This window comes from Dipodomys merriami, unplaced genomic scaffold (genome assembly GCF_024711535.1).
Source record: "Dipodomys merriami isolate MVZ:Mamm:240054 unplaced genomic scaffold, mDipMer1.0.p SCAF_3, whole genome shotgun sequence".
In the NCBI taxonomy this organism is placed as follows: Eukaryota; Metazoa; Chordata; class Mammalia; order Rodentia; family Heteromyidae; genus Dipodomys; species Dipodomys merriami.
This window is the reverse complement of record NW_027204492.1, coordinates 27,899,878-27,927,253: the sequence shown is the minus strand read 5'-3', so window position 1 is coordinate 27,927,253 and position 27,376 is coordinate 27,899,878. Positions and strand designations below refer to the sequence as shown.

At 37.3% G+C, this 27,376-nt stretch overlaps 1 protein-coding gene across 1 annotated transcript in view; it reads left to right on the top strand.

The window, feature by feature from the left end:
- The first annotated feature begins 8,043 nt into the window (after positions 1–8,043).
- LOC138839759 (double-strand-break repair protein rad21-like protein 1) overlaps positions 8,044–27,376 on the top strand; it is a 71,509-nt gene continuing 52,176 nt past the window's right edge. The window contains exons 1-8 of the mRNA XM_070039321.1: positions 8,044–8,070; positions 8,706–8,766; positions 9,641–9,797; positions 10,984–11,113; positions 14,333–14,426; positions 16,571–16,677; positions 25,684–25,854; positions 26,529–26,624. Coding sequence (XP_069895422.1) covers positions 8,741–8,766; positions 9,641–9,797; positions 10,984–11,113; positions 14,333–14,426; positions 16,571–16,677; positions 25,684–25,854; positions 26,529–26,624 — 781 coding nt within the window. The 5' untranslated portion in view covers positions 8,044–8,070; positions 8,706–8,740. The remainder of the gene's footprint in view (positions 8,071–8,705; positions 8,767–9,640; positions 9,798–10,983; positions 11,114–14,332; positions 14,427–16,570; positions 16,678–25,683; positions 25,855–26,528; positions 26,625–27,376) is intronic.

Sequence of the window (27,376 nt, the reverse complement as noted above, 5' to 3'; positions counted from 1 at the left end):
GCAAGTGCTCTACCACTGAGCCACCTTCCCAGCCCCAGCTCTGCACTCTTGAATGGCATTAGTGCCCTTAGGATGGCTCAGGTTACTATCTACTTATTTTCATTATTTGAAGACAAAGGGAGAAAGAAGACTGCCATCTATGAGCCAGGAAGAGCAACCTCACCAAACCCTGAATTGCTGACATTTTAACTTTTATCTTCCCAGGCTTTGGGGTTGCTATAACAAAATACATTGCATTGGGTGTGGGTGGCTCATGCCTGTAATCCTGTCTACTCAGGAAACTGAGATCTGAGGAAGTTCAAAGCCAGCCCAGGCAGGACAGTCTGTGAGACTATCTCCAATTAACCACCAGAAAACCGAAGTGTCACTATGGCTCAAAGTAGTAGAGCGCCAACCTTGAGCAAAGAGCTCAAGGACAGCACTCAGGCCCTAAGTTCAAGCCCCATGACCAAATACACACACACATATATATGTTTATATATTTATGTATATATATATGCACTGATTAATTTAATGGCAGAACCTTCTTGAGCTCACTGTTCTGGAATTTAGGAAGGCTGAGATCAAGGCGTTAGCAGATTGAGTGACAAGTGAGTCTTTTCTTCATAGTGGGGCCTTCTTGGTCTATTCTCAGGTTGTGGAAGGTGTATAGAAGCTTCCTCCAGTCTCATTTCCAAGGGCACTGATCCCATCCATGAGGACCTTCACAACCTAGTTACCCCCCCCCCCCGGTCAAATCCTCATTAAAAAAAATACCATCACTTTAAGTTTCACCGTCTGAATTTAGGGGAGCACACACATTCAAAGCAAAGCCATCCATTGTCCAAAACCTAATTTTCTTCTCTTCATTTTGAAATTTAGAATTCCCTAGGTATCTTAATTTTATTAGACAGTAACTTCATCTTCCTTCCCCAAATCAGAGTTATCATTATTTCCCTCAGAGCCATACCCAATTCATCAGAAAATCTCGATGGCTCTGCCTTCCACACACATTCATAATTTGACGGCTACAACCTTCTTACGACAAAGGCTGAGAATTCATCACAGATACTCTCTTCTCTCAGTGGTTCATCTTACTACAAGAATCTTTGCACAGGTTCTCTACTTCCTTTCCCTCTTACTGTAAGCAACAGGAGGAGCATGGTGAGCACAAGTCAGATCTGGCCATGCCTCTATTTTGGATTCAAAACCTGTCTATGCTTCTTGTCTGGGTAAAAGACATACAATGCTCCACATCATCTGTATTCCTGAAGATCCTCTGAACTCATTTCTTTACCACTCAGCCCCCATCCTGTCCACTTCAATCTCACTTGTTTTGTTGCTATTCCTTAAACATGTCCAATGTGCCTGAGGACCTTTCCACTTGTTCTACCTGGAGCATTCTAGTTTCACATTATTGAATAATTTGTCTTTTTAGGTCCTTCAGATTTCTATAATTACCTTATCAAAACTACTTTTCTGATTATCTTAACATTTATTTTACTTCTTATTTCCCTTCATATTTGTTATCTGATCATCTTCTGGAATACTGTAATTTTATAAATTTTATAAATACTGGAATACTTGGTAATTTTATATCACTCTACTCCAACTAAAATGTAAAATAATTGAGGTCAGGAGTTGTATTTTGCATACTATATTCTATGAAAAAATAGTATTTTTATTGTTGTAATTTAGAATTACAAACTAAATTTAGCTCATTGTCTAATATATATGTACTTGTTCAATAACTACATTCCATGAAAAGTGGCTAGGAAAAGATTTAAAAAATCAAGAAATATAAACTAAGGAAAATATATAACACGTTATATTATTGATTTTGAAATCATGAAATTCTTCTGTTAATGTGATATGATTGTAATGTGCCTGAGAGTTCTCTTTCAGTAGATCAATTAATCCTGAAAAGTATAAAAACCTATTCAATAAGCAATACTGTGATATAAATACAATTTTTTCAATTAAATTTTTATTGTCTCTCACTGAACTGTTGTTCATGCTCTAACTAGTTTCTCTGTATCCATTCGTGCCATTCTGCAGTCCACTCTCAAAGCATAAGCTTTGAAAAGCAAACAGATGAGAAAATTATGTTTAAAATGACTTAGCAACTTATTTTATATGTGTAAATTAAATAAAAAATTAACCCGGACCCCTTTTAGCCCTACCAGCATAGCAGGCCTCATGTGAAGACACTCTCTCATTTACTTACTATATTCCACTGGACTAAACTTTTTCTTACCTCAGAGTCCAATGTTTCTTCATCCTAAAAGATTTGCTCTTGCAGGTTCGTCTCCTAATATGCCACTACCCAGGGACTATTTTTTTTTTAATTTTTTTTTTATTGTGAAAATACTGTACAGAGGGGTTACAATTACATGGGCAAGATAATGAGTACATTTCTTATCAAGCATTGTAGCCTCCTCCTCTGTTTTCCCTTCCCATCCCTTCCCATCCTCTCCCTGCCCCCCCACCCAATCTTCCCCACTCCCCCCCTCAAAGTTGTAAAGTTCGTTTTCGACATAACGACTTGTACTTTTGAAGCTAGGCACTTCTCCTTTTTCAAGTTTGAAATTGAATTCTCTCTTCTTGCAAAGACTTTTCCTAAAGATCCTGATCAAGATGGACTTGCCTATTATTTTACATTGCAAAAATATGTTTGTTTTCTTTTATTGCAGAAGCTCAATTTACAACTCCTGTAACAAATTTTAAAACATTTTCATTATTTGGTTTCTAACCAGAGTGAAAGGAAACTTTCTTCCCTTGTTTGTTCTTTTGTCCCACAGCCTAATATGTTTGGCACACAGTATAAGATCAATAATTATTTATGCAATATATAAATGAAATAATAATTTCATTGGTGAGCCATTCTTGAAATGAGTATGAAGCTACATGAGGCTTCTACTAATGTTTTGAGCAAAGACTATAAAAATGTCAGTCCTGTTTGGCAAAATGTGTTTGAGGTACTCACATGTAAGGCATTACAAAGATACTGTAAGAGATTCAGAAAATAAGCTGGTACCAGTGGATAATCCTAGATAATTTGGAAGGCTGAGATTAGGAGGGTTGAGCTTCAAGGCTAGCGTAGGTAGAAAAAAAGTTCATGAGATCTCTTCTCAACAGATAGCTTGGTGTGGTGGCGCATACCCATCATCTTGGGAGTCTGAGAGCGGGAGAATTGCAGTCCAAAGCATCCCAGGGCAAGACACCCAAGAGACTCCACCCTGATAGAAAGAAGTTTGCTGCGGTAGGGGATAACTGTCATCTAAGGTATGATGTGAAGCCTAAAGTAGGTGGACTGTAGTCCAAGAACATAAGTAGGCAGGCAGATAGACCTTATCTAAAAAGTAATCAGTGTAGAAAGGGCTGGAGGCAAGCCTCAGTGGTAGAGCTCCCACATAGCCAACAGGAAGCCAGTGCCACCAAAAGAATAAGTGATTTAGAAAGTGATGATGAGAAAGATGCCTTATTCATGGATCTTGACGAGGTAAGACTTGTATCTAAATGCCAGTAGGTGGAAAATGATGATTGTTTTCAATGTTGAATAAATGTTATATTAATTAAAATTTGACGACACTATTTCAAATATTTATATATCTGTAGCACTTTGAAAGGCTTAGGGAGTTTGATAATATTTTATAAATAGGTAACACAATAACAAGAGTTGTCCACAAGGATAATTACTAATATTTACACTCTGATCAATCATATTATTTCTAATTTCTTTCATAAATGCAAAATCATTATAACACAGAATACCAGTTTCTTACACAAAGGCAGTGGGTTTAAGTGTATTTCTACATAACTACATAAAAGTATTGACTATACAACCCTGTGCAAACACAGGAAAGGAATAAGGGAGAGAATATAATTTATCCTTCACCATCAAAATGAAGCTTGCATTTACTACTCTCATCTGGAACTACAGCATGCTTCCAGTTAAGAGTCCACCTGACACAAAATGCAAAGGGAACTAGAAAGAAGGAGATAAATTCACATCACATGCTCACCTGGTTGAAATGCCATCTTAATATCAACAAATGCTTTTTTGCAGTCTAACAAAAAGTACTTGGCCTTCCTATTATAGAGTCAAACAACTCCCAAAAGAAGATCTCCTGAAATTTGAAGTACAATGTTCACCTTTAGACAATTTTTGAAAGTGTTACAATAATAAAAATTAAGTTAAGTTCTGTTTTGAAATTATAACATTTTTCTTTCTTTAAAAAGTCGTCTATTTTTTTTTTTGTTTGTTTGTTGGTCATGGGGCTTGAACTCTGGGCCTGGACACTGTCCCTGAGCTCTTCAGCTCAAGGCTAGTGCTCTACCACTTGAGCTACAGAGCCACTTCTCTTTTTCTGGTGGTTAATTGGAGATAAGAGTCTCATGGACTTTCCTGCCCTGGCTGGCTTTGAATCGCTACCTCAGATCTCAGCCTCCTGTGTAGTTAGGATTACAGGTGTGAGCCGCCAGCACCTGACCTGCATTTTCTATTCTTATTTAAAGAAAACCGCTTTGCTTTTACCTCAAGTTGTAAAATGATTAACATTCTTTGGTTTATTCAACAGAACTAATCTGAAATGACATTTAAGTGAAGCATGTTATTGACTGTGTTATGGGAAGAATATAGGCTCTGTAGTGAAGTAAACTTTGGTTCAACCCTTGGCTCATTTGCTGATGCTGAATTACATAACCTCTCTGAACTTCAGTTTAATAAAAAATGGGTAGAATTATTTGAATACTTATTTTGTGCTAGGCATTGTTCAAAGAGCTCTTTATACATAAATTAATTTTGGCAACATCTATTTACAGAAAAAAAAGAATTATCTTGCCCATATAATTGTAACCCCTCTGTACAGTATTCTCACAATAAAAAAAGAAGAAAAAACAAACTCAGATGTGTTAAGCCCAAAGAAAAACAACTATTAGTCAATTAAATAAAGATTAAATAAAAATTCGACTAATGCAAAAGTTTCTAATAACCACCACACTTCACTGAGTCTGAAAGAGCTGATTTCAAGGTCTAGTTTAGTTGTAAAGATTAAATAAATTGCGGGGTGGGGGGGAAGGGGAAACAAAGGAGGAGGCAACAATGTGTGATAAGAAATGTTCTCATTACCTTGCTCATGTAACTGTAACCCTTCTGTACGGTATTTTCACAATAAAAAAATTCAAAAAAAGATTAAATAAATTAATTAGCATAAAGTCTTGCCTAGTGCAGCCTTTCAATTCTAATGGAAAATACTTGTTCTTACCTATTAAATGTATTAAGATATTTAAATTGAGATGCAAATTTTAGTAACTGTTTATAGTATTATTTTACTGTTTATGACATTACCTTCTGTTTAATTTTAATCCATCCATTTCCTTTCTCTCTACTCTCATTCATTCATCCACTCATTCTTTCCTAAGCAATGTATATTAAGGAGATACACCATACATAGCATTATTTTAAAGGATAATAAAAATATTACAAAATATAAAGTGTGGCCTTCATTCTTCAAGACCTAAACAATATTTTTTTGTCAGTCATGGGGCTTGAACTCTGGGCCTGGGCGCTGTCCCTGTGCTCTTCAGCTCAAGGCAAGTACTCTACCACTTGAGCCACTATGCCACTTCCAGTTTTCTGGTGGTTAATTGAAGATGAGTCTTATGGACTTCCTGCCCGGGCTGGCTTTGAACCATGATCCTCAGATCTCAGCCTCCTGCATATCTAGGATTACAGGCGTGAACCACTGGCACCCAGCAAGACCTAAACTATTTTTATAAATAAATAAAACAACTAACTACAAGAATTCATATTTGCTTATGTTCAGATGGTAAATGATGTAAGAATTAAAAAGAAATTTAATTTGAATTCTAATTTTAAAGTAAAATTAATTTTTTCATTTTGCTGGAAATTATTTCAAAATTAAAATTCTCTTGGAAATATATTTCATGATATACATGTATTCTAGTTGCTTTCCTTCCAGAAGACATGGCTAATATAAACATTAAATTTAATCAGTAACATACTTGAAGTGAAATAATTTTCCTAACTTATGTCTCCAGATTATATTCAAATGCATTAGCCAGTATGAGTTTCTTCTGCAAAAGAGCTGCAAGCCATACTTTGGCCAATTGTCCTCATTTACTCAAAAGCACATGGTTGTAGAATGTGTCATATGGTTTCTTTAGTTATATTTAAGGAAGCAGACAGAAAGTGCAAAGAAATGTACAATTTGATAAAACCTTTCAGTGTTAATGTTCAGCAATCAAAAGCACATCATTGATTCTACAAAATAACTCAGACTATCACCTGTGAATATATTATTCACAGCAAAAATTGTTTTCTGGTAAAAGTATTTAGGATATAAGACGATAAACCTATGACATAGTTCTAATAATTGTGAAACATACATGCTAATCAATGTTATCTTCTTAGATTTTTTTATTTTTATTTATTTTTTTGGGGGGGGGTCCGGTCATGGGGCCTGAACTCTGGGCCTGGGCTCTGTCCCTCAGCTCTTCAGCGCAAGGCTAGCGCTCTACCACTTGAGCCACAGCACCACTTCCACCTTTTTTTTTTTTTTTTAAATCTTTTTGCCTATGTGGTGCTGAGGAATCGAACCCAGGGCCTCAGGAATGCAAGGCAAGCGCTCTATCACTGAGCTACCTCCCCAACCCTATCTTCTTAGATTTTTAGCTATTCTACAAAGGATGGGAGTTCTGTTATTCTATTTGTTAAAATAATAGAATTTCAAAGGAAAATGAAGAAAACAGAAATAATAAAAGAAAATCAGAAGAGAAGAAACAAGAATCTAACTCAAATAATTTGAAACAAGAATACTAAAAGAAAACTTTACTTAAGACATAAGAAATAAACAGCCATACACCATTTGCTCATGCCTGTAATCCTAGCTACTCAAGAGGCTGAGATCTGAGGACAGTGGTTGGAAGGCAGCCCTGGCAAGAAAATCTGTGAAACACTTATCTCTAATAAACTACTCAGAAAAACACTTTGAGCTGTTGCTCAAAGTGAAGAGTGCTAGCCTTGAAGACAAAGAGACTCAGGGACAGCACTTAAGCCCTGAGTTTAAGCCCCACGACAAGTTAAAAAAGAAGGAAAGAAAAGAAAAAAGAAATATATATAGCTTTTAAAAAGTCTACTACTACCAATGCTGGGAATGTGTCTTAGTGGTAGAGTGCTTGTCCAGCATGTTTGAAGCCCTGGGTTCAATTACTCAGTACCACATAAACAGAAAAAGCCAGAAGTGGTGCTGTGGCTTAAGTGGTAGGGTGCTAGCCTTGAGCAAAAGAGGCTCAGGGGCAATGCCCAGGCCCTGAGTTCAAGCCCCAAGACTGGCAAAATAGGAAAAAAGAAGCATTGAGCACTTTATATGGACGTGTTAAATTGTAACTGCATTTGAAGCTCAGAAAAAATAAATTTAAATTAGAAAACCCAGCTTTACAGTCTTGTGTTCTATTTTTCTGAGATTTTAGTTATTGACATTACGTATTGAAAACTGTGTTATTTATGGATGGAAAGTACTGTCATGAAAGGGCAAGTCAATAAGAATGATCTGTTTCACAATGATAACCATGATAAAGATATATAACTTTATGAAGCACCTATTACAGGCTCTTTATGCACATCATCTTATTTATTTTTTACCATACTTTGTGTTGCATTTCCATCGTATCGATATGAAAACCTGAATTTAAAGGGATTCAATAAGACCTCTAAGTAGTAAGTGGAAATTGCCGGACCATGTCTACAAAAGTGTTGAGAAATGAAGAGGCAAGGGTAGCTTTTTAGTGGAAGATTATAGGGCCAGTGCCCTGTACATTCTGTTTGTGAGCAAGTATTGAAGGAGTTTCCAGAGCAGAAGCATGGCACCTGAAACTGACCAGTAGGGATGGGGTTCCCTGTGTCCTGTGTCTTTGTTCTCTGTGAGCCCCTCACCCATACACTTTCTCTTCTTCATCCCATGCCCTCATCATCCTGTTGGATGACTCCACCCAATGATACTCTGCCCCTCATGCCACGCCCCCTCACGTGGTTAACGGTCAGTGCAGACCCCCAATGCGGAATGCTTGGTAAGTAGGTTCTCTTTGAAGCTCCTTAGGCAAGCCTTATCTCAGATCCTTTGCCGAAAAGAGGGCACAAATTGTGGGACCTCGTAGGCTGAGGGCAATATGCAGGCGGGGTGATGGGAATTAAGGGGTCCCCTAACAAGCAGTCCGGCTTCAATCCTCAGCTCATGGCAAAGGCCAGACCTGAGGATAAATGGCCACGGGCCTTCAGTAATCCAGAGACCGGAGGCGCCTCCATGATGGTTTCGGTGTGGGGGCGGATGATAGGGGGTGTCACATGTTCACTTCTGCTGGCCCTCTGGCCTCGATTTCTCTCTCTTAAGTAACCACCCGAGGAGGGCGCCCTCAGCCTCTTGCCCTAGGCCCCACTCTTCATCCTCTCCCTCCCTCTGGGGCTTCCTCCTATACAGCTTCCAGGTTGACCGTTAAAAGGTCCTCAACCTCTCCATCTTCTTCTCCCGCCTAGAGGTGGGCCCCGTGACCTCCACCCTCCCACGCAATCCTCTAACGGTCCGCCTGCCATCCTTTGTGTTTACGTTGGCTTAATGTTCTCCTTATAGAAACCTTAGAAAAGAAACTTCCACAGTGGCATTTTAAGATTATTTACATGTTATCAATATTTTTGTTTTCGTCTCTAGGACTGAAGTAAAGTGCTTCGTAACTGAGCGCTACAATGTTATCAGTACAGTTTAGAAGAAGGTATGATAATATTATGTGCTTTAAGTGAGCATTAGTATGCTTGTTTCAAAATATTTCAGTTTGAGGGCTGAGAATGTGGCCTAGTGGTAGAGTGCTTGTCTAGCATGTGTGAAGCCCCTGGGTTCGATTCCTCAGCATCACATATACAGAAAAAGCTAGAAGTGGTGCTGTGGCTCAAGTGGTAGAGTGCTAGCCTTGACCAAAGGTAGCTCAGGGACAGTGCCCATGACCTGAGTCATGGACTCAGGACTGGCAAAAAAAATCTGGTAAACTATTTCAGTTTCATTCTTGTTTGATTTTTTTTTTTGTATTCTTTATTTTCTTTTACACTATGTTCCTTTGGAATTCTATTTCAACAAATAGAAAACTCCCATCATTTTTATGATAATTAAAATCTAAAAACATGACATTGGTTAGCATGTATTGAAAGTATGTTTTACAACTCATTAGGATGATGACCTTAAAATTATAGGCTATAATTTTATATTCTAACTACTCTTTCTTTTTTTCTTCATGCATTTTTTGTTATTATAAACATAATATACAGAGGGGTTATTAGACTTAAATAAGTCAGATAAAGAGTACATTTCTTTTTGAACAGTCACTCTTTCCTTTGCTCTCTCTGTTTTCCCCTTCGGTCCCACTCACAAGTTGTATAGTTCATTTTCAACAAAGTGTCTAGTGAGTGCCACTGCTATAAATACTACTTTTTTTACAAAAATTGCTTGGAATAATATGTTGAAAGTCAATAATCGAAACATTATTTTATGGACTCAAAGAGGTGTTTGGTTGCAGAAAATTTGCACTGAAATGTGTCATTATCAAATTCCAAATTTCTTTGCACTTTCTTCCTGTTTCCTTAAATATAAACAAGGCGCACAAGCAACACATTCTACAGCCAAGTGCTTTTGAGTCACCAAGGATCATTGGCTAAAGTATGGCTTGCAGCCCATTGGCAGAAGAAACTCAGAAAGGCTGATGTAATTGAATGTAATCTGGAGACAACAGTTGCACAAATTATTTCAACTCAGGTATGTTACTGGTTAAAATATCATAGTAAATATTAGCCATAACTTCTGGAAGGAAAGCAATTAGAATACATGTATGTCATGAAATAATACTTCCAAGACAATTTTGCTTTTGTAATGATTTAGTTCTGATGCATTTTACTGATTATTAATATTTAAACTATATTAATAAATATTAAACTATTAACATCAAAACATTGAAAATAACAAATTAATAATCAGTAGATATAAATACCAATAATTATTATATACATTAATAAAGTAGAAAATGTTCCATGTATTTATGAAAATAGATTAGTCCCTGAGGGATGAAGGGTATATTTTATATTTTTAACCTTTCATTATTCTCTATATAAATACTACTACCTAATAACTGTTCCTTAGCAATAAATGAGTGAATAAATGACTAAAAAACAGAAACTATGAAAGATGATTATATATAAAATAGTATGGAATGATCATATAAGCATAAAATAATACTATAAAATAGCTATTAGAATTTGCATTAAGTATCAATATTTTTAAGGTATAGTATGTATAATTTCTAATAGAATTCAAAGGCTGTTATGTGTTCGTCACTGGGCTACACTTTATGTTTCCTATTGTATTTAATTTTCACATCTAGCCTTTGAAATAAACTCTTTTTAACTCAATGAAGCATGGTGGTTATTGGGAACCTTTGAGTTGGTAAAAATTACGTTTAGTTCTTCATTAGTTAATAGTTATATTACTTTGGGCACACCACTTAACGTAGGTGTGTCTAGGTTTTCTTCTCTTGTAAATAGATGTCAAAATTAAATACATTAATGTATGAAAAGCTCTTTGGACAATGGCTAGTGCCAAGGGAATATGTAATGAATTATAAATATTTTGATTAAAATGAAGTTAAGGGAGGTAATGTAAATCAGCATAAGTTAATGAGCCAAGGCTTTACCCCGTTTGCCTGACATCAGAGCCTATATTCTTTCCATAACACTGACAATAACATGCTCCACTTAAATGCTGTAGTATCAGATTTCTTCTGTTCAATAAGCTAAAAAATGTTTATTATTTTACAACTTGAGGTAAATGCAAATGAGTTTAATTTCAATAAGAATAAGATGCTTTTTAGAGAAAAGAAAATGTTACAATTTACAAACAGGACTAATGAATCTAATTTTTATTTTAATACCTTGAAAATGATGAAAAGTTGAACGTTGCACTTCGAACTTCAGCACATCTTCTTTTGGGAATTGTTCGAATCTATAGCAGGAAGGTCAAGTACCTTATGGCAGACTGCCAAAAAGCATGTGTTGCAATAAACACGACGTTTCGCACAGGTAAGCTTGCAGTGTTAATTTATCTCATCCTTCCTGGTTCCTTCTGTATTTTCTTTGGCATAGACTCTATTAACTGGCAGTATGCTGTACTTCCAGATGAATATAGTGAATGTAAACTTGAAGTTGATGAAATGTTAGCTTCCATGGTTTAGGACAAATTATATTCTCTCACTTGTTCCTTTCCTGTGTTTATACAAGATTGTGTTGTCAAAAACTTGTAATAAGAAATACACTTAAGCCCACCACACATGTAGGAAACTGGCATTCTGTATTCTAATGGTTCTTCTAGTTTGTCATATATTTTTGCATTCATGAGAGAAATTAGAAATAGTGTGACAGACTGTAAATATCAGAAATGTCATTGTCTTTGGAATTCTTTATATTCTATGTTGCCTCCTATTTATGAAATATTATCAAAATTCCTAAACTTTCCAAAGTGCTGTATATATATATATATATATATATATATATATATATATATATACATGTATATGAGTATTTAAAATATAGTGTCTTCAAATTTTAATTTACACAGCATTTGTTCAACATTGAAGACAATCATTTTCTACCTAGTGGAAAAGTCATTTAAACCTCAACCTTAGTGAAGAAGCCATCTTTGTCGTTGCCATTTTCTGAGTTATGTTTTTGTACCTGGGGCAGGACATTTTTCCTGAGCTTTTTTGCTCAAGGTTACCTCTCTACCACTTGAGACACAGCTCCACTTTTGGTACCTGATAGGAGATGAGTCTCACTGACTTTCCTGCCTGGGCTGGCTTTGAAACATGATTTTTAGTTTTCAGACTCCTGAGTAGCTAAGAGTATAGACAAGCACCACCTGTGCCTGGCTAGAACCATTTATTTTTTGGAGGTCTTGGAGTTTGAACTAAGGGCCTCCTTATTGGCTAGGCTTACATCTTTCTTTCTCTCTCTTTCCTTCTTTCTCTCTCTTTCCTTTCTCCCTTCCTTCCTTCCTTCCTTCCTTCCTTCCTTCCTTCCTTTCTTTCTTTCTTTCTTTCTTTCTTTCTTTCTTTCTTTCTTTCTTTCTTTCTTTCTTTCTTTCTTTCTTTCTTTCTTTCTTTCTTGTCGGTCATGGGGCTTGAACTCTGGGCTTAGGCGCTGTCCCTGTGCTCTTCAGCTCAAGGCAAGTGCTCTACTGCTTGAGCCACAGCACCACTTCCATATCCAGCCCTTTCTACACTGGTTATTTTTGAGATAGGGTCTACCTGTCTATCTAGTCATGTTCTTAGAGTGCAGTCCACCTATTTTAGGCTTCACATCATACCTTAGATGACAGGTATCCCCTACCACAGCAAACTTCTTTCTATCAGGGTGGAGTCTTTTGCGTGTCTTGCCCTGGGATGCTTTGGATTGTAACTCTCCCGCTCTCAGACTCCCAAGATGATAGGTATGCCTCACCACACCAAGCTATCTATTGAGAAGAGATCTCATGAACTTTTTTTCTACCTAGGCTAGCCTTGAAACTCAACCCTCCTAATCTCAGCCTTCCAAATTATCTAGGATTATCCACTGGGACCAGCTTCTTTTCTTTTTTTTATTTTTATTTTTATTTTTTTTTGGGTCCGGTCGTGGGGCCTGAACTCTGGGCCTGGGTGCTGTCCCTCAGCTCTTCAGCTCAAGGCTAGCGCTCTACCACTTGAGCCACAGTGCCACTTCCGGCTTTTTTCTTTTTGCTTATGTGGTGCTGAGGAATCGAACCCAGGGCCTCATGCATGCAAGGCAAGCGCTCTACCACTGAGCCACCTTCCCAGCCCGGGACCAGCTTATTTTCTGAATCTCTTATAATACCTTTGTAATGCCTTGAATATGAATACCTCAAACAAATTTGGCCAAGTAGGACTGATACTTTCATATTATTTACTTAAAACATTTGTAGAGGGGCTGGGAAGGTGGCTCAGTGGTAGAGCGCTTGCCTTGCATGCCTGAGGCCCTGGGTTCAATTCCTCAGCACCACATAAACAAAAAGAAAAAAGCAGGAAGTGGCGCTGTGGCACAAGTGGTAGAGCGCTAGCCTTGAGCTGAAGAGCTGAGGGACAGCGCCCAGGCCCAGAGTTCAGGCCCCACAACCGGACCCAAAAAAAAAACAAAACATTTGTAGAGGCTTCATGTAGATTTACACCCAAGTATGGCTTACTGATGGACTTATTTCATTTATAATATTGCACAAATAATTATTCATCTTACGCTGTGTGCCAATAATATTAGGCTGTGGGATAGAAGAACAAACAAGGGAAGAAAGTTTCCTTTCACTCTGCTTAGAAACCAAATAATGAAAATATTTTAAAATTGTAGCAAGAGTTGTAAATTAGGTTTCTGCAATAAAAGAAAACATATTTTTGCAATGTAAAATAATAGGCAAGTTCATTTTGATTAGGATCTTTAGGAAAAGCTTTTGCGAGAAGAGAGAATTCAAGCTCAAACTTGAAAGAAAAGTACCTAGCTCCAAAATAGTCCCTGGGTAGTGGCATATTAGGAGATGAACCTGCAAGAGAAAAATCTCTTAGGATGAAAAAACATTGGACTCTTTGAGGTAAGAAAAATTCTAATTGTGTGTAATATAATGAGTGAAGAAGAAAGTGTCCTCACATGATACCTGCTCTGCTGGTAGGGCTAAAAGGAGTATTGTTAAAATTTTTGATGTATATGAAATAAGTTGCTTGCCAGGTGCCGGTGGCTCACGCCTGTAATCTTAGCTACTCAGGATGCTGAGTTCTGAGGATCATGGCTCAAAGCCAGCCTGGGCAGGAAAGTCTGTGAAACTCTTATCTACAATAAACCACTCAGAAAACCGGAAGTGGTGCTGTGGCTCATGTGGTAGAGTGCTGGCCTTGAGTTGAAGAGCTGAGGGACAGCGTCCAAACCCAGAGTTAAAACCCCACGACCGTAAAAAAAAAAAAAAAAAAAAAGAAGTTGTACAAAGGAGTTGCCATTCATCAAAGTAGTTCAGGAATACAGTACATCTTGATCAATGTCACCCATTTCAACATTCTGTCCCACCCCTCCCAACCTACCCCTTCCCTTACTTTCAAAGCTTATGCTGGTTACTTTATAGAGAATGGACTGCATAGGGCCAGGAACAGGTATAGGGAAACCAGCTAAAGAGAATAAGCAACAGTCAAGTGAGGGACTGTAAATACTATCTGAGTTCTTATTTTATGTAGCATCCCTGTTTATTGAATGTGTTTTTCGTATACTTTTCAGAAGTGATTGATCTCCCAAGACAGCACTTGGAAGCACAATATGATTCTATCACATTAAGAGAAGAATTTCATGATTTTGAATTTGAGAATATAAAGTAAATCACATTATTTTCTTTATTTTTTCTTTGATTTTCTTAATGTTTTGCTGTTTTCATATTCACATTTCTTTGAGGTCAAGGGAATTTAGGTTCTGAACAAGTGTATATGTACATCTATATTTATGTGTATGTTTGTATAACTGACAAAGATTTAAAGTTAGTGTGGAATGTCAGGTTGCAGAAATAAAATGCATCATTGTACTTAATATAATTTGCAAAGTTAACAGTATATTTAACAATTCATTCATGGGTGTTCATTGTATGCTTCTCCTGTGCCAGGTGCTCTTTCAGGAACTGAAGACAAATCCATGAATAAAACACAGCTTCTGACTTCATGGATTAAATTTACAGTTATTTTGAGTACACTAACAAAAATCAAGCAAATCTATATACAATATTCCAGGAGAGGATTAGATACTCAACATGAAAGGAATTAATAAGTGTTGTAAAATGCAAAAGACTTTGTGTTAGGATGATCAGGAGAGAATTTCTTTTCTTTTCTTTTTAGTCATGGGCCTTGAACTTAGGGCCTGGGTACCGTCCCTGAGCTCCTTTTTCTCAAGGCTAGCACTCTACCACTTGAGCCTCAGCTCCACTTCTGGGTTTTGATTGGAGATAAAAGTCTTACAGTGGCTTTTCTGCCAGGGCTGGCTTCGAATTGTGATCATCAGATCTCAGCCTCCTGAGTAGCTAGTATTACAGCCGTGAGCCACCAGTCCCCAGCAATCATGAAAGAATTTTATAAGTTGAGAATACATCATTCAGTAAGGTCGAGAAAGAATGCTTCAGGCAGAAGAAGCGAAAAAGGTCCTAAGCAAGAACGCAAGTAATATTGGAGTGGAGAATGAGAAGCTGACTGGTAGAGAAATGAGGTCAGAGAGGTAGCAGGAAGTCCAGGTCATATGGGATGTTGCAGATACAGTGAGACTTTTATTAAATAAGGAAACATAGGTGTTAAATAGAGAACAGAATCTGACTTAAGCTTGTTGAGCTTACATGCTCCCTCTGGCTTACTGTTAGAGGGTAAGGAAACAAAGAACCTGTGAGAAGATTATTGTAGCAAGAGGATCAACTAAAAGTAGATAGTATCAGTGATGAATTTTCAGCCTTCATTTTAGAAAAGTTGTAGCAGTCAAATTATGAATATGTATGAAAATCAGAGCTATCAGTATTTACTGATGAATTGAATAAGGCTCTGAGAGAAAGAAGTAAAGGATGACTCTGATTGGGGGCAAGAAGATGAAGTTACTACTTAATAAAATTAGGACACTTAGGGAATGACCCATTTAGAAAGAGAGAGAAGGAAGCTAGGTTTTAGATAATGTCTGGCTTTGCTTTGAATGTGTGCATTACATTTCATATGTTGAAACTAATGCCTAAGGTGATGGTATTAAAAATGGGGATTTGGATGATTAAGTTTGAAGGCCCTCATGCCTAAGGCAGCTTCTTTACACCTTCTACCACTTGGGAATATAACAACAAGGTGCCTCTGTGCAACTGGCCCTTACTAGACACTGAATCTTCTGGCACCTTGATATTGAACTTCCCAAAGTCCAGAGCAATGAGCTCAAGAAGTTTCTGTTGCTTATAAATTACAATGCGTGCAATGCATTTTGTTACAGTGCAATGCGTTTTGTTACAACATCTCCAAGTCTAGGAAGGCAATTTTCCAGGTTCCAGAAATCAGAGTCCAGTGAGGTTATGCTTCCTGGCTCATAGCAGCCTTTTCCCTGTGTCTTTCTATGGTGAAAGGAAGGGAGATAGTAGCAGGAGCCATCATAAGGCCACTAATATCATTCATGGAAGCAGAGCCCTCATGACCTGGTCACCTGACTAAGGCCTAATACCATCACTTTGGTGATTAGGATTAACATGGATTTGGAGAGAACTCACATTAAATCTACAGCTGCTCCAAATGCTGTGGGTGAACACAGGTATGATAAAGGCTGAGAATCAGCACTGAGTTTTCCAGGCTGGAATTTATTTGTGCATATCATATATTAAAACCTTGTATGACAAAAAGAGTATTCAAACTCTCCTATATCTTTATTATAAATCTTGGCTTGTTGTAAAATTTCTTGGCATGCTTTAAAATAACTTTTCTTTTAATATGTTTTCTTCAAACCTATATTTTTCTTTAGTGTTCTTGATGTTTTAGAACAGTTATCTCACCACCAAAGCAGACCAGAAGAAATTACCCTTAAAGAAGATTATGGTTGTGTTCTATACTTTCAGGCTGACAGCTTTGGTGAGCAGAATGAAAATTATGTCATAATCAATTTTAGCTGTATTTTTGTATTGAAACAACCAGTAGAAGTATCTATAGAATGGATATTTTATTGTTTAAGTACAAGCCCAATAAAATGTCAATGCCAGGTCTTAAGATGCTCTTCCTGTCTCTGTGTACAAGACTTTAATGAATTCTTACTATATGTCAGAGGCTGTCATAGACATCTGTACTACAGCTTTAAAAAGCAGATCCTGCTCTCAGAGAGCTTCAGACTTGGAAGAGAAACAGACAGATGCTATAGTTAATCCATATAGAAGGTTTTCTCTGTATGCTGTACAAAATACCTTCAAATATCATATCTCCTCTACTGTATGATGATTATCAGATGTAAAATACAGATGTTAAATTGACTTGGGGGTCAGCAGGAGGAAATAATCACCACATTGAATGCTCAGAATATTTATGATACAAAATTGGACTTTTGGGGTGTTTTTTATTTGTGATACTGGGGTTTGTTTGAACTCAGAGCCATTTGCTTGTTAGGCAAGGGAGTGACCTATTATGCTACATATACAGGCCTTGATTCTTTGATTACATTTTTTTTGCTGCCAGTCCTGGGGCTTGAACTCAAGGCCTGGACATACAGCTTTTGTGCTCAATGCTAGCACTCTACCACTTGAGCCACAGCTACCCTTCTGGCTTTTTTGGTTTCCTACCTTGGCTGGATCTTCAGATCTTAGCATCTTGAGTAGCTAAGATTACAGATGTGAGTCACTAATGCCTGGCATGCTTTGATTACTTATGATACAAAAAAGGGTCTTGGCTTTTCTTTTATAAAATGTGTGAAGGAAATTTTGTGCTATTTTGTTGCAAGTTTCCTATGGCTTTAGCTCTTGAATATTATTTTTCACATTTCCCTATCATTCACACACTTGGTCTTTTAATAGTGCAGAAATCCTCTCCAATTCCTTTTTAAATTTTATTTTTGTTTTTAAAATATTATATATATATATATATATTTATTGTCAAGGTGATGTACAGAGGAGTTACAGTTACATAAGTAAGGTAATAAGTACATTTCTTGTCAAACTTGTTGCCAATTCCTTACATACTCATTTTTCTTTGACTTTTTATCTGTATTTCATTTGCCTTTTCTACTATGTTTACTCTGTCTTCAAGACCTGATATTTTATGCTCTTTCTATGCTCTCTGTGAATCTTTCTATTTCATTTTTCATCTCCAAGACATTTTTTTGGGGGGGATTTCTACCTCTTTCCTGAAATTCTTTTTGCATGTATTGCACTGAGTTCATTTATGTATATCTTCGTTGAAGTCTCTTAGGTATTTAACTGTTTTGTCTTTGAGCTCATTTAGCTGTTTATTTGTATTTTCTTAGTATTAATTTAAATTTTTATTCATATTCTTGTTGGATTTCGATTTTTGTTTGTTGTCTCTTTGTGTTTATATATATATATATATATATGCTTTTTAAATTGGCTTATATCAGTTATGCAGTTGAGCAGATTTCATTGTTTCATCTCCATACGTTTACATTGTATTCCAATCAATTTCATCCCCTCTGTCACATTCCCTGAACCATTCCCTCTAAGAAATAGCATTTCCAGTAGGTTTCTTTGCTATGTTTTCTAGGTGAGAATAATCTACTTTGACCCTATGTGATCTTTATCCTCCTTTCAGGCATGCCCTGCTCCCAGCAATCCCTACCCACACACAGTCTATTTCTCTTAGTTCCCCTCCTTCTATTGATCATAAGCTTTTGTGAAGTTTCTCTGTGCTATTCTCATATATATTTGCCATAAGTTACAAAGTTAACTTCCCCTTTCCCTTTCCTGAGTGGTCTCCTAACTTGGTTCATGTTTTATATTTAGCCATGTAAGTATTTATGTATAAAGATACTTATTCTTATGTACAGAAGTATGAAAGTCCTTTAAGTTTAGTTATCACAAATAAGTGAAAACCATTGATATTTCATGTTTTGTGGTTATCTTGTCTTGCTCAGTAGGATATCCTCTAGCCAGATCCAGTTTTCTACAAATGAAATGGTTTCATTTTTCTTTATGGATGCATGCTATTCCATCATAGCTTCTTAATCCACACATCTATTGTTGGACACCTCAGTTGATTTCATCAATTGGTTACTGTGAACAGTGTTGCAATAAACATGTTGTTTTTGGTATATTGATATACTCTCCTTCAGATATAAGCCCAGAAGTGATTGATGGGGTCATGTGAAAAACCTATTTTTAGACTTTTGAGGAATTTCCATACTGATCCCCCCAGAGGATGCACTAGTTTACATTCCCAACAACAGTAAACCAGGGAATGCTCTTTGCCAGTACCCTGTCTAGAATTTTTTTCCTTGGTAGCTGTGATTCTGGCTGAAGTGAGGTAAAAGTCTCAGTGTTGTTTTGATTTCAATTTCTTTTTTTAACCTTATTATTGAGATTAGGTGATTACATAAATTTCACATATTTCACAGTATTGTGGAATAGTGATAAAGTCATAAACACATTTTAACCTTCACAAGGCAAATTGTCATTATCATGGCCTATAAAGTTTGTGAATTCTATGAACTTTGACAATACAACTATTTCTTCCACATCAGGTGATATGTACATTTCTTTCCTTTTGCTTAGCGTAAACTGTTCCCTCTTTCCCTCCCATTGCCGTCTTTTGAGTTGCTTAGTTCACTCTCATCTATGTCCAGTGCAGCTGATGGGCCCCTCTGTTGTATGTTTTCCCATTTCCCTCTGATTCTGTGTCCTCCTCCTAGCTTCCCGATTCCTTCCATTGCACCCATATATCTATATATCTATAGATATATAGATATATAGATAGATAGATAATCTTTATATCTATCTATCTAGATCTTTATATCTATCTATCTATCTATCTATCTATCTATCTATCTATCTATCTATCTCATATATGTGGTCAAAAACATGGAGTCATTTAACAATGATATGACAAAATGAGCGGCAGTGCTTTGTTTCTCGAGTTCTGTTTACTTTGCCATATCTCCTTGCATTTTGGCTTGCATTTTGGCTTTAGCATCCACATAGCAGGGAGACCATGTGCCGTTTGTCTCTTTGCTCTTGGCTTACCTCGCTCAAAATGATTTGCTCTAGTTCCATCCATTTCCCTGCAAATGCCATTATATTGTCCTTTCTAATGTCTGCATAATATTCCATTGTATATAGGTACCACAATTTTTGGATCCATTCATCTGTAGTGGGGCACCTGGGTTGTTTCCATATCTTGGCTATTGTGAACAGTGCTGCCATGAACACAGAAGTGCATGTGTCCTTGTATCCTGGTTCCTGTTGCTCAGGGTAGATGCCTAGAAGTGGTATGGCTGGGTCATAGGAGAGGTTTATATTTAGCTTTCTGAGATATCTCAGAAAATGATCCTATCTCAATAAGATCATTAAATAAATCATTTACATCCTTGGTTAGGTTAATTCCTAGATACTTTATATTTTTGAGGTTATTGTGAATGGGGTTGTTTTCTTGATTTCCCTGCTTTCCAAAGTGGTGGTATTAGTGTATGTATTCCCACCAGCAATTCAGTAGGATTCCTCTTTCTCCACATCCCCTCCACCAATCGTTGTTGGCTGAATTTAGGATGTGGGCCATTCAGACTGCAGTAAGGTGGTATTCTCAGGGTTATTTTTATTTGCATTTCCTTTATAGCCAAGGATGGTGAACATTTCCTCATGTGTTTCTTTGCCATTTTTAACTCTTCTTCTGAGAAGTCTCTCTTTAGCTCCCTTGCCCATTTCGTGATTGGTTTGTTAGATTTGGGAGGGGTTAGTTTCTTGAGTTCCCTGTATATAGTGGATATTAGGCCCTTGTCTGATATATTGCTGATAAATATTTTTTCCCAATTAGTTGGCTGCCTTTCTAGTTTGCTATTTGTTTAGCTGTGCAGAAACTTTTTAATTTAAGGTAGTCCCATTTTGTCGAGTCTCTCTCCAATTTGTTGTGACCCTGGGACTCTGTTCAGGAAGTGCCTGCCTGTGTTTATAAGTTCAAATGTCTCTCCTACTCTGTCCTGCAGTAGTTTCAGAGTATCAGGTTTGATGTTAAAGTCTTTAATCTATTTTGAGTTGATTTTAGTGCATGGTGACAGGCTGGGGTCCACTTTTAGTTTTCTGCATGTGGCCGCCCAGTTTTCCCAGTACCAGTAGTTGAAGAGGCTGTGCTTCTTCCACTGTATGTCTTTGGCTCCTTTGTCAAGTATCAACTGACTACGTATGCAGTTCTATTTCTGGGTCTTCTAAACTTTTCCATTGGTCTTCGGGTCTCAAAGACAGTGCCAAGCTGTCTTTGTTATTATGGCTCCACAGCAGAATATGAAATCTGGTATTATGATCCCTTTGATATTATGGCTCTATAGTGGAGCTTGAAATCATGATCCCTACCACGTTCTTTCTTTTGTCTAGAATTGCTTTGGCTATTTTAGGTCTTTTGTTGTTCCATATGAATTTTTGGACTGTTTTCTCTATTTCAGTAAAGTACATCATTGGGGAATTGCATTGAAATTTTATGTATCAATTTTGGCAGTATGGCCATTTTCACTATATTAATTCTGCCTATCCAAGAAAATGGGAGGTCTTTCATTTTCTGGTATCCCCTATGATTTTTTTTAGGCTTTTATAGTTTTCATTAGATAGATCCTTTACATCTTTAGTTAGGTTAATTCCTAGATACTTTTTTTTTGAGGTTATTGTGAATGGGGTTGTTTTCTTGATTTCCCTTTCTGCTTGTACATTGTTGGCATCAGAAAGGCAACTGATTTTTTTGTGTTAATTTTGTACCCTGCTACTTTGCCATTATTGTATTTGGATATATCTTTTCCTGTAAGTTTGAGAGTCTTTGGTTAACATATTTGGGTACATCAATGTTTGGAGAGTATAGATTGACAATGGTGATATCCTCTTCTTGGATTGTTCCCTATATTACTATATAGTGACCTTCTTTGTCTTTTCATAAAGATTTTAATGTAAAGTTCATTTTATCAGCTGGCAACTCCTGCCTTCTTGCTGGGAGCATTTGCATGGTAGGTCTTCCTCCATCCTCTCACTCGGAGTTTGCTTTTATCTTTGGCTGTGAGGTGGGTGTCTTGAAGACAGCAAATTGATGTATCTTGTTTTCTTTTTTTTTTTTTTTTTTGTCGGTCGTGGGGCTTGAACTCTGGGCCTGGGCGTTGTCCCTTAGCTCTTCAGCTCAAGGCGAGCGCTCTACCACTTGAGCTACAGCGCCACTTCCATGGATCTTGTTTTCTGATCCAACCTGCAGTTTTTTTCTTTTGATTGATGAATTGTATCAACTAATGTTTATGGTTACTATAGAGAGGCATATTGTGCTTCCTGGCATTTTCTTGATTTCCTAAGTTTTTTTCTTTCCTTTCCTCCTGTGTTTACTAAGTTTACTAAGTTGGTATGGATCCCTGATCTTGATGTTTTCTTCGGATTGTAATACATCTCTTAATATTCTTTGTAATGCTGGCTTATTGGTTTTGATTTCATTTAGTTTTTCTTTACTATTTAAAATTTTAGTTTCACTGTTAAATGCGAATTCTAGCTTTGCTGGATATACCAGTCTGGGCTGTCAGTTATTGGTTCTCAGGGTTCATTCAGATGGTACTTTCCCAGGCTTTCCTTGCATTCAGTATCTGTGTGAAGAGATCTGCAGTGATTCTCCCTTTTCCCCATTGTAGTATAGCTCCCTTTTTGCTTTTGCTGTGTGCTAAAATCTAGAATTTTTACTATACTATGCTTAACAGTGTTCCTCCTGGGATCTTGCTTGTTAGGTGTTCTGTAAGCCTCTGTTATGTAGGTAAGATTTTCTCTTTTAAGATTGGGGAAATTTTCAGTGATGATCTTATTGAATAAGTGTTGCATTCCTTTATTCTGGTATTCCTTCCCTTTGTCCATCCTAATTATATGAAGGTTAAATTTCTTGGCACTGTCTGCTTGTTCTTAGACTTCCCTTTGGCATATTTTGAGTGTTTTTTTCCATATCTGTAACTTTTTTCCCCAGTGCCTGCATTTTGTCTTCAGCATCTGATGTTTTATTTTCCATTTCATTCTCACTCTATTAACTGTGGCTTCCACTGTGGTTTGCATGGAGGAAATTGAATTTTGCATAGAGGAAATTGAGCAATTTATAATTTCTATGTCATTTCTGAGTATTATCTTTTAGCAAGGTGTGTACTGCATCTAGTTTTGAATGCATTTCTTGCTTGAATCCCAGATATCTTTTGATAATTCATTCCTTTGTTCTTTAAATTTTGGAACCATTTTTCGTTTTAATTCGTGAGTCACTGCTTCTATTATCTCTTGGATATAGCATTTGTCTTCCATTTCTTTTTTTGCTTCCACTGGTGTTCTTCCCTGGGTGGTTGCTGGTCTTTGGGTCTGGTTTGCTGTCTTGGCTATTGATAAATCTTGTAATTTTTCGCTGTGATTTTCCTATGTGGATTCAAGGATTATTGGAGACCAATTCCAGACTCTGTTTTGGTCACTAAGTGGCTGCCTTTGTTTTGTTCTGGATTTGTTCCTGGATCAATTGATGTAGCTTGCTCTTGGCCCTGGGCTGGTTGAGAGTACTTTACCTGGCCTCAGTTCTGTTGGGGGAGGGGCTGTTTTCCAGCTGCTGGTCTGACCCACCTAGGGATTATTCTTGTTAGATTCTGGTGAGCAGACACACTCTACCCTGAGCTGTGGTGTGCGCTCAGATCCTGACCAGTCAGGAACAAGTGGTTAGGACAGCTCAGACTCCTGCCTGGGACACAGGTAGGGATTGTTCTGGTGGGCAGACACACTCCACCATCTGCTTCATTGCTCACTCAGATCCTGACCAGTCAGGGACAAGGCAGTTCCCTCCTTCAGTCAAGGACCAGCAGCCTAGATTGCTCTCCTTCCCTCCCAGGGGCACTCTTGGTCAAGCCTGGAGGGCTGGGTGTGCTTACTGGTTGCTAGTGTGGTTGTGCAATTCCCAGCTTCCATATGACCTGTAACCTAGGTGTTGGGGGAGGGGTCCAAGTCGAGTTCTGGGGGTTACCACCAGTACTGCTTTCCTGTGGTGGGGGTGGGTGGGGTAGGGGTAAGTGTCCCCCGTGGGGTACTCACTTATCCTGGAGCTGGTTGCGAGCTGTCCAGCAGTGCTGTGGCAGATCACTGTTTTCGTGCACTGCAGGTTGCTGGTCATCAGTTCATTGAGATGCTTGTAGGCTGTGCTGGGTGGTGGTGTAAGCTGGATCTGTGTTTCAGTCTCTGCCACTGTTTATGCTCTCTGGGTCAGTGCTGCAGGTGTTTTTGCAGTGGCCTTCTACGGGTCAGGCTGCTGTGGTTCTGGGGTCTCCACCGCTGCCGCGGTCCGGGTTGCTTCTGCAGGACTGTGCAAGGCTGTGCTGTGGGTCTGGAGTTCCCCTCCACTGGCACAGACCTAGCTGCTTCCACAGGATGGAGTGGAGAGGAGTTGAGCTGCAGCGAGGGGTAGGGGAGCAATCTTTGTGTGGGTTCTGAGCTCCAAGTTTTCTGTTTGCACTATCCGGGTAGGCGCCAGCTCTTGGGGTGTCTTCTGGGACTCTTTGGACCACTGTGGCTCTGTGGGCCCTAGTGGGCCCCAGGCTCGGTCGCTTGGGTGGCTTGGCACAGAACAGTGCCACCAGCAAGGGATGGAGGAAGGGTTTTCCCTCTTTACCATCTTTGTATAGGTTCTGAAGTTATTTTTCCTTTCCTGTTTTTTTTTTCACTTCCTGTATCTCTCTGAGTATTCACCTTTTTGTTGCTGTCAGTCTCTTGGGGAAATGGAGTGTTGAAACCCAAACTCTATTTGTTTGGAGAGAGCTGTGGTGTTTCCCTACTGTTCCCTTGCCATATTGGCCCCCCTCCTCTGATTTCTATTTCTTTATGGCTAAAGATGTTCAATACTTTTCCATGTATGGGTTTGTCATCTGCATTTTTTGTGTCATCTGTTCAGTTTTCTTGCCATTTGTTGATAGGATTGCTTGCACTTTGCTCTATAATTTCTTGAGTTTTCTGTATATTTTGGATGTCAGTCTTTTGTCTGTTGAATAGCTAGCAAAGATTTTTCTCCCATTCTTTGGGTTGTTGTTTGGTTCATATGGTTTGCTCTTTGGTTGTGCAGAAATTCATTTATTTGATACATTCCCATTTGTCAACTCAAGTTCCATCCTCTTGGGGTCTGGACTCTTCTTTAAAAATAATTTATTGTGCCTTTATCTTCCAGGATTTTCCCCACATTTCCTGTAGTAGATTTAAAGTTTTAGATTTTACTTTGAGGTTCTTCTTCAACTAGACTTAATTTCTGTACAGAGACATAGAGGTCCAGTTTCAGTCTACTGCAGCAATATTTGTTGAAAAGAATGTCTTTTTTACCTCATGTATTTTTTGCTCTTTTGACAAAAATATGTTGGCTGTGTGTGACTTTATTTCTGGATCATTTTTTAGCTGTTATATTGTTCTTTGTATTGAAATGAGTATTTAATAAAAAAATGTAGCTTCTTGCCGGGTGTGGGTGCCTTATGCCTGTATTCCTAGCAACTTAGGAGGCTGAGATCTGAGCATCACAGTTTAAAGCTAACCTTGGCAAAAAAGCCCATGAGACTCTTAGATCCAATTAGCTACCAAAAAAAGCCAGAAGTAGAGCTGTGGCTCAAGTGGCAGAGTTCTAGCCTTGGGAAAAATATGTCAGGAACAGACAGGCCCTGAGTTTAAGTCCCAGGACAGGCAAAAATAACTAGCTATATGTATATATATGTATGTATTATATATAGTTTTTATATATGTATGTGTATATATATATATATATATCAGACTCATTAAGTGTCCTCAGTTGCATAATTGAAATAATTTCTTCTATTTTCCTTTTCCTTTTCCTTGGACTGAGACTGGATTGTATTAGATATCTCAATTTCTTCTTACTCCTAAAGTATTGCCTTATGACTAATTAGCATTAATGATATTTATTTAGGGGGAGAACTTGAAACTGTAAGAAGCCATAGCTTAACTGGTGACAACATGTTGCTGAACTCTAGTTTACCATCACTTGAACATAGTCCTGAAAGCCACGTTAAACAAAAATCTTTCATTTGTGACCTTGGAGATGGATTTGGAGATGAAGGAAATGCAGAAGCAATGATAGGTTTGTTTTATTTTAATTGTATAGACATAAAATCTGTACTTAAATCAAATTATTAAAGTATATTAGTGGATTTATTCCATTGTAACATAATTAGTTTTGTCAAAATAAAGTTTCTAGGTTATACATCAACTAATTTTTTACATGACTTTCCAAAGAAATCTATGATATAATTAGACCTAATTAGTCAAATCTGTAACACATTTGCCATTGAGGTTGCAATTTAGTATCTGTTCTTATATTTTATGAATTGCTCATTGGTGTAGATGAAGGAATAAGTATATGCCTCACAAAGTATGTATTCTAAATCTATTTAGAAATCAACATTATGTGTAAAATCAATGTGTTTGCATTTCTAAACATATTTAGAAATCATAATCTGAAATATCACAAATTGTGGGAGCAGCTATGCTAAATTATTTTCTATTATTTGATATAATATTTTCATATTTGTATTATATGTATAAAATTACAGAAATATTGTTGGAAAATTTTGAGAAATTATATTGATAAATTGTATAGACTTCAAACTGTATCAAATGTATTGTTAGAATTTTAGTTTGTTTAGAAACAGTTTATCTCTTCACAAAGCTTTTCATAAAATAACGTACATAAAACTTTAGTGAACAAATGACAATTTAAGTCTGTATGACAAAGGTATTTGTTGGATTTTAAAGATAATTTACTGCAAGGATATCAGAGTGACCTGTTAGAAGACATTCATTTCAACGTGAAAGTTTCACCGATTGCTGGTCCTCCCAATATTACAGTTGGTATGATAAAGCTCTTTTGGTGTATATAAACTTTGAATATTATTCAAATTAAGCCTCAGAACTTTAGAATTTGAGTAACATGTTAGTATAGTGAAAAGTATTAAGTAGGATCATACCTTTCATTCCCTTATTTTGCCTCCAGATTGTATAGAATATGGCATTGAAAAATGTTCATTGAAAAGTACTTGGCTAGAATTCCATTAATTTTGAAAGTACAGTTAAATATGTTGCCCAAATAATGTGCTTTTAAATCTTGATAATTATATATATGCTATATATGTCGTATATGTTATCTATAACACACACATATATCATATAACATAAAGCTAGAGGCTGGTGGTTCTTGCTTGTAAACTTATCTACTAAGGAATCTGAGACCTGAGGATTGCAGTTCAAAGCCAGCCTAGGCACAAAAAACTATGAGACACTTATCTCCAATTAACCAGCAAAAAGCCCCAAGTGGAGGCATGCGTAAGCTGTAGAGCTCTAGCCTTTAGTGAAAAAGCTGAGCCAGATTGTGAGATCCTGAGTTCAAGTCCCAGTACTAATCAAGCTCTGTTACATAGTAAGAAAAATCTATCATTAGTAGGATATGACGATCTACATAATTTGAGATAAATTAGAAGTGTGGTAATATTTTCCCAGCTTAAAAATTCTTAAAAAATACTGAGGATGAGTTGAAGTTGAGGGTGAGTTTTCTTCAGAATTAAAGTATAATTAGGCTTCACAACAGTTGCTCATGTCTGTTATCC